This window comes from Limulus polyphemus, unplaced genomic scaffold (assembly GCF_000517525.1).
Source record: "Limulus polyphemus unplaced genomic scaffold, Limulus_polyphemus-2.1.2 Scaffold458, whole genome shotgun sequence".
Lineage (NCBI taxonomy): Eukaryota > Metazoa > Arthropoda > Merostomata > Xiphosura > Limulidae > Limulus > Limulus polyphemus.
In genome coordinates, this window is record NW_013666068.1 from 51,427 (window position 1) to 59,952 (window position 8,526).

At 33.1% G+C, this 8,526-nt stretch overlaps 1 protein-coding gene across 2 annotated transcripts in view; it reads left to right on the forward strand.

The window, feature by feature from the left end:
• Nucleotides 1-8,526, forward strand: part of LOC106458408 (probable 3',5'-cyclic phosphodiesterase pde-5) — a 99,450-nt gene that overhangs the window by 46,820 nt on the left and 44,104 nt on the right. For both annotated transcript variants that reach the window (XM_022384617.1, XM_022384618.1), the window contains exon 12: nt 4,186-4,237. In XM_022384617.1, the coding sequence (XP_022240325.1) occupies nt 4,186-4,237 (52 nt within the window). The remainder of the gene's footprint in view (nt 1-4,185; nt 4,238-8,526) is intronic.

Sequence of the window (8,526 nt, forward strand, 5' to 3'; positions counted from 1 at the left end):
CCATGGTAGTTTTAGGTAAACAGGACACTTGTTAGGACCAAATGTTTGGGGCAGTTAAGAGGCTCGCAATTTTCCTTGAAGTAATTTGATTAATAACGTTTTCTGAATACCCATTTTTTAGTAAAATAATTTTAATTGTCTTCAATTCGAAATCTAGTTTAGATTTTGAACAGATAACTAGAGCCCGATGGACTAAAGTAGCAATAAGGTTCGTTTTGAGACTTTTGGGACTGAAAGAATCCCATCGTGTGTATTGTCCTGTAAATGTAGGTTTTCTGTATATACTGGTGAGAAAACGAAAGTCATCTTTTTCAACTGAGACGTCTAGGAACTGTAAAGAGTTATGTTGTTCCTTTTCGAAAGTACATTTGCGAGCCGAGTACAACGAGTTTAAGTCTTGTAAGAAACACCCACATTCCTGTTCAGTTTTAAAAATGGCAAATGTGTCGTCTACATAGCGGAAGTAAATAGCAGGTCTGGTAACTTTGTTGAATAGTTCTTTTATATGGAAACCAACGAAAATATTGGCTAAGGCAGGTCCAACAGGAAAACCCATGGCGACTCCGTCAATCTGTTGATACATGATATCATTAAAGCTGAATTACACCGAACATGTCGCAGTATTCATCAGTTCAATAAACAGGTCCTTAGGTATTGGAGGGCACTGACCTTCTCAACCATACAAAGTATCTGCGCAAATTTTGATTGTTTCTTCCAGGGGTACATTAGTAAACAGGCTGCTGATGTCGAAGGAGCACAAAAACGATTGTTTAGGGTCAAGGCTAAGGTTCTGTATGGTTGTAGCAAAAGAAAATGAGTCTTGAATAATAGTTTTCTGAAAAGTACGTTAACATCTGTTCTAACATTTCCGAAAGCCACTTCGCTAATTCATGTTGTGCAGAGCCAATCATAGACAAAATCGGGCGGAGTGGTACATCTTTTTTGTGCGTTCTAGGAAGGCGGGGACGTAGTGAGCCTGCGGGCCTAATCCGGTCATAAATATCACGTGGTAAGGAACCTTTCTTAACCAGTTCTACTAAGCATTTTTGTAACTTGTTTTCAATTTTTGTCGTGTTATCATTTTGCGAAACAGTGCCTAGCCTTTTGACTTTTGTTTCATCGTTTAAGATGTCACATGTAGTCATTTTTATTCAAAATGACGGTACCAGAACCTTTGTCAGGTTTTGTAACAAGAATACTTTTGTTCGAGCGTAGAGATTTTATAGCCTGAAAATGTTCTTTATGCATATAGAAGTCGGTAAGGTCGATTGGTGTGCCACAGTAAGCATGTGCCAAAGCATATAAGACTTCAAATTGTGGAAAATTTTCTCTCTCTGGATATTGTTAGTAGGTACACAAAACTCTAGACCATGTCCAAGTACAAATTATTCTGCTTCAGAGAGTCAGTAGCCTGAAAGATTAATAATGTGCTTTTTAGAGTCACTCAGCCCCCCAGTGACACAGCGGTATGTTTGCGGACTTATACCGCTAGAGACCGGGTTTCGATACCAGTGGTGGGCAGAGCACAGATAGCCCTATGTGTAGCTTTGTGCTTAATAATAAACAACAAACAACAACAGAGTCACTCAACGCACCACCCAAACGTTTCTTAATAAGAATATTTATGTTACGATCGTGTTTTGTTTTTGTCTGGTTTTCCATCCGCTCATCAATTTTGGAATTTAGTATTTTTTTTATTTTTTTTTTGCACAATTTCCTATACATATCATAAAACCTTCGCAATATATTTCGCTATTTTAAGTATTAGATGCCTCACAAAATCTTGACTTATAAATTTATGTATCAAGAACTTAAGTCATGCATATAAACAGGTATTTTAAAGTAGAATACTCTGCTTTAACAGTAAACCTTAGAAAAATATTATTATTGTTTGTTTTTTAGTTGCAGTTAAGCAAAAATCTATACAACTGGCTGTCTGTGCTGTGTCCTCCAGGGGTACTGAAACTCGATTTTTAGCATTTTAAGTCCAAAGACTTACCGCTGAGTCACAGGGGGGCATATTATCGGCAGCGAGTGCTGTAATACAATAACTATATATTCCACTTTATTAATGCAACGAGTAGTGATGACTATATGTTGTATTTATTAACTGTAAAAAACATTATCACATAAAAATAAAAGAAAAAAATCGAATAACAATTTTGTATGAGGACCCTTTGCTTTACACACAGTATTACACTTTGTTTTCTTGCTGCTATAAAACTTATTAATGTACAGTCTAAGATCGCCAGTTTATCATTCTGTTGATTTTCAACAGTAAACTTGCTTATGGTCTTGCTTAGATGTTCATGCCTTATATAACCAGGGTATATTTACTTCTAAAGTATATCACAAACCCACTTTCACAGGATTTTATTCTCATTTCGAAACTTTCACTCGTTGAGTTTTTAAAGAAACCCCTGTTATACAGAAACTTTAAGATGGCAGGAAGTTGAAGCCTTTTTGAAGCAGAAGCTGGAAACATTACAGAAACGTTTAGATAAATTGTTTTCTACTCTCGTTATTAAATATAATAATCCACACCAAAACTGAAGAACCATATCTGTTGTTGTGTTACATATTCGAAGAAAACTGGTACTTTAGTCATTCCGACACTATTTTATACATGATTAAAAAGAAAATTGCCAATCATCTATACCCACTATATGTCTTTGAAACAGGCTCCAGGTTAAAAAGAGTTCTTCAATTTTAGAGAGAAACTAGTGGTAATGGTATATGGGTTTAAGTGCCCAAGGTGCAATCAGTGATATATTGGATCAACCACTATAGGGCTCTGAAGTTGAATGAAAGAATACTGTAACGCTAAAACCTACAACACCAACAGTATTATCGTCAGTTTCGAATTTCGCGCAAAGCTACACGAGGGCTATCTGCTAGTCGTCCCTAATGTAGCAGTGATAGACTAGAGGGAAGGCAGCTAGTCAACACCACCCACCGCCAACTCTTGGGCTACTCTTTTCCCAACGAATAGTGGATTGACCGTCATATTATAACACCCCCACGGCTGAAAGGGGCGAACATGTTTAGTGTGAGATTCGAACCCGCGACCCGCATATTGCGAGTCGAGTGCTCTAACCATCTGACTATGACAAGCCCCCAAAGTATTACTAACCACTATTAAAGAGAATTATATGTTATGCGTATCTCCAATTTTTTCAATGTCATTCTCCATACCCAGAAAAAATTTCATCATACAATCTTAGAACCTCCTGCCTTTAATCTAAGAAAACCAGCTGTTATCTTAACCGAAAGATGAGTGCGCTACGACTACATCATCAATTGTGAAAATGTAAGGAAAAGAACAAGGACTTCGATCGTTGAATATGAAGTGGACCAAAACCTTAAACTATCAACACATGACTATAATCTGGTTCAATTAGTTTTCACACGATGAAATGGTCATATTTCCGTAGTAACTGCCTTTTATATTTTTTTCTTTGCCGTTTCATATCAATTTTCAGTACTGTACTCCAGTACAGGTAAGCGCATTTTCAACTTACATAGACAAGTATTTCTTTATTGCACAAATATATGTATCTGATGAGTAGCTATTTTGTTAGACACTACAATTCTAACAGGTTTTACGTCAGCAAGAAGACTGCCACGGAGGTAAAAACAATTCAAAACACAACTCTATTTGCATTTTTTTCATTTGAAGAAAAACTGGTTTTTAATTTTAAAAAAATCTGATTCCTCTTGTCGATTGCTTGTTTGTTGTCAGACATAAAACAACGGGTTATTTGTGCTGAGTTCGTGTTTGTTTGTTATGGATTTCGCGCAAAGCTACAATTAAATACAACACCAAATACAAAATAAATAGCACCATTAAATTTAAAAAAAAACTGTTTATTATGAAGTTATTTTAAAATTTGTAAGTTCAACTGTTTGGTTTCCTATAGTGAACAAAATAAACAAATAAACAAACTTCCTCTTTTTTATATATATATATATATATAATGTAAGGATAAAATAAATGTTATATTCAATTTAAAATCTATAAGTGTTTATTTTATAGTGTCATTGGAGGTTTGAAGAGAATCATATAATTTGTGTTTGTTTCGAATTGGAGCTTACTTTAATTTATATTAATTATTAATACTGTTGCTTAAAATAAATACTGTAAATACATTTAACATTTGCAAACAGTATTTTTGTATGTTTTAGGTCTATATTTCAAGACATGATCGTGATGGATTCTGTGATCGTCAAGATAATGGTAAGAATACTTTAAAGTATATAGGTTTTTCGTGGACTAAACCTAACAATTATTTTCTGTACATACATAGATAAACATAACCATAACTTAATACTTGACGTACTAAATATAAAGTAACACAAATATACAGGAAAAAATGTGACATTGACAACAGTGTAAACAAATTCTTTACCTAACAACTAAATTTGTAAGTACTATTACCAACAACCAAGAAAACAATAACTAAAAGCGTACTTGAGTATGGAAGCACATTATGCTAATATAATAATAAGTTGGCAAACAACGATTTATAAGCATAATAAAGCGATTTATTTTGGGGGAAACATACCACATATTTCTACAGAACATTAGTAGACTAATGCCCTGTCGAAACATTTTTTATGTTCCCCCCAAAAATAAATCGCTTTATTATGCTTATAAATCGTTGTTTGCCAACTTATTACTAACTAGAAGGGCGTTGTTGTCTTTTTACTTGAAGAAATCCGATCCACCTACCGGAAAACTACGGTTTTATCAGATATTTTTTACATTATTTCTTAGTTTTTTTATTCTACATCTTCTTTTTTACTATCATTAGATATTTTAGAGTATCGATACAGATTTGTTTTTGGAAACAAGTTTGCTTCAATTTCATATTTCGTAACTTGTAAGTATTTGAACGTTTTTTTATTGTTTGAGTATTAGAAAGATTCTGATCATATTTCTAATTACCTTTTGTTCACTCTTTAAATATGAATCATAGAAATTGGTGCTTACTTATATATATATATATATGTATCCGCGCTACTTTACAACCTTGTGTCACAATATTTATTAGCGATGGATGTAAGATCTTATTATATATTCATTTTGAAAGTAAACTACAGGGCTATAAAAGTAGCATATTTCCAAACTTAGGTCTTTTACATCAACGCTTGTTTATTTGTATTAAGCACAAAGCTACGCAATGGGCTATCTGTGCTCTGCCCACCACGGGTATTGAAACCCGGTTTCTAGCGTTGTAAGTCCGCAGACGTACCGCTGTGCCACTTGGGGGGGGGGGCTACATCAACGCAGTTAACTCGTAGTTTAATATTGTTTATAAAGTGCTTAAACAAGTTTTGTATATTATATTGCACTCAAGTGTCTAAGTATTAAGTTCATACTTTGTGTAATTACACGATTACAGTGATTGACGTCATGGAAGAGTAACAGAATTATAAGCACGGTTAAATATATATATAAAACAAATTACCCAAGAAATGCAGAAAGCCAAACTAAATAAGAATGGACTGTTGGTTAATCAATAAATGTCTTAATTACACGGGAACAGATGTGTGTGTTTTTTGTTGACCTTATTATGAAATTGGTCTACAAATTAACAATGGAAAGAAGTAGTTCTATAAGATGTTCATCAACAAAGTCTGCTATTTTAATGAGAATAATATGGTGCAGTTTTTACTCTATGATAATGAATTTGTTTGGCTTCTAATCAGGACTACTAATATAATCAACTATAGATTGTATAATAGAGTTTTAGCATAGAATGTAAGCTATATTAGACAGGGAAAATGACAATTTTGAATATTTGCAGACTACCAATTACTTGATTTTGTTAACAGAGATATTGTTCGAAAATCAAAGTCTCATCTCACTAAAATTTAGAGGCGTGATGAAATCCAAATTAATAGTTAAAATAAAAGCAATGGATATTTTATAGTTTCACCTTGTTTGGTTATTTCTGTTGTTGTTATAAACACAAATATATACATAATGTTGATTGCGCTGTGCTGACCGCAGGGATCGAACTCACATTTAGCGTTATAAGCCGCCAAGCTTACTGCCGAGTCACGAGGAATATCACCTTATGTGTCACAATCAGATAAACATTTAGAGCTGTCAAGAAGGAAGACGTCAGCAGTATCCGTCGCCTAAACAGCAGTAATGACGGCCACAGTTATAACGCCCATACACCTTAAAGTGAGAAACGTACTTAAAATAATATCATGGTTCTAATCTTCGTCCTTGCGATCTGCAGCCAAACAACAAAAAACAAACAAACATATGTATCAAGAACATTTTAATAAATGTACGAAAATTCTCTTTGAAAGCAACATTATTTTTTGTGTAATCATTAAAGACCATACTGGATATTAATCAAATTAAAATACCGCATTAGATCTCTCATTTATTCCTATTACTTGGGATGTTTTACTTTTGTAAAATTCAAAATTTACTTCATCCTTGGCATTTTAATATACATATTTGCTTTGACATTTTATAAGTGTTAAAAGGGTTAATTATGTGCATGACCAGTAATAACATAATTATGTTTATCTCATAGTTAGAAGGTTTTTAATCCCTCTTGTGGCACGTGATATTTTTCAATTAATTATTTTTTTGTGCTTTCAGTTGATGGATTTCCTAATGAACAAAATTAGATTTGAGATAGTTCATCAATGCTAGGCTAAGTGCTTTCAGTTGATGGATTTCCTAATGAACAATATTAGATTTGAGATAGTTCATCAATGCTAGGCTAAAATTAAGTCTTCTAACAGAATTACAGTATAGTTACTGTTTGAGATAAAAATATTGGGCGATAAACAGCTTAGGTTGATTAAATGAGTTAATTGAAATGGTTAGAATTAAGTCCTGTATGACGATATATATTTTGGTCCAAGAACATTTGCAAATTAGTTATTAAAGTCATGAAAAATGTAAATAACTGTTTATAATTTATAAAAATATGGACATTTCACTTAGCAGTTAATATAGTATTAACAATAAAATTTTATTTACTTTTCTTGCTGTTAAATAGGAGAGAGAATTTCACAAATCCATATAATGATTAAATGAGATATTGAAGCAAGCAAATAAAAAAAATATCTTCATTTTGGATAAATGTAAAGCATTATTATTTAAAAGTTATTCAGGCTATGAATAAAACTCCAAATTTGCAATTTCTCATAACATGAAATACCAAATGCACGTTTCCTAAGACTGCTACGGGTAACGCAATTTCTATACTTTGATCAGAATTTCCCCCCCAGTGGTATGTCTGCGAACTTACAACGCTAGAAATCGGGTTTCGATACCCGTGGTGTGTAGAGCACGGATAGCCCATTGTATAGCTTTAGGCTTAACTTCAAACAAACAACAATTTCTTCACTTTGTTTATCTTTCAAGAATTCTAGTTAATCGTGCATTTAAGCATTAATAATGAAAGGTCTTGTTAAGACCAAGCGCCCGCTTTCTACAGGGTTAAGTAGGCTATGTCAAAACGATTTTCAATTTTCAAATCAGCAAGATACGCGAAAATCAGAGCCGATATAAACTCGCAGTGGAATAGAATATATAAGAAATACATGTTTACCGAAAAACTGTCACCTTTTGGAAGGGTTTGTAACAGTTGTTTCCGACCCAAAATATTCATACATAGTTTCACTTTATAAGTAAACATGCCATGAAAACTACTATTTTAATCTCTAGTTCTTATCATTATGGTCAACTTTATAGTTTTCACTTCTGTAATATTTTATTTGCATATCACATTTTTACATTATCTGCTCCAAAAATATTTTAATCACTTTATAAATAAAACTCGCATTAAATCCGCTATTTCTATCGTTTTTCGCTTCAGCATTTTACCTAATTTGCATAACCAGGGCCGTAGTCTCCAGAGGTCAAGGGAGCAGCTGCCCCTCTGAAATTGCGGTGCAAAAACAAAAGGCCTAAAAATTATAAATAATGATGTAACTTATGAAATATAACTATTTATATATTAGAAATAACTATGTTTTTAGATTCACACAAATTTTTATTAGTTGTACACAGTAAAACTTCTGTTTATTTTATTGACAACGTTACCAAAACTATTCTAATCCTCGTTTTTGCCTAAACATCAACACTATAAGAAAATTGTTTCTCCTTCCCGCTAAATCTTTCACTTTACAGTCTGAAGATGTGAATTATATACAAATTGAAGGCCTAAGTATGGAAAATCCCGTAGCTCCAGTATATTTATGATAGGAATTGAAGGCACTGTCATCTCAAATTCACTTTATAAACCAATTTTTTTGGGTTTCGATATGCTGATAAAATTTTTTCAGCCTTCGATAGGCTTAACGTTATTCAGGAGTTTTTCTTTCATTTCAAAAAGATACAAAAGAAGTTGCTGACAAATTGTCATTTTAAATGTTCATGTTAAAAAAAACAAACACATGCTTTCAATCCTCCGTATTTCGCAAGCACACTCACACTGGACTTTATGTTCCTTGGAATTCCCATCATGACCAATGCTAAAAGCTAGG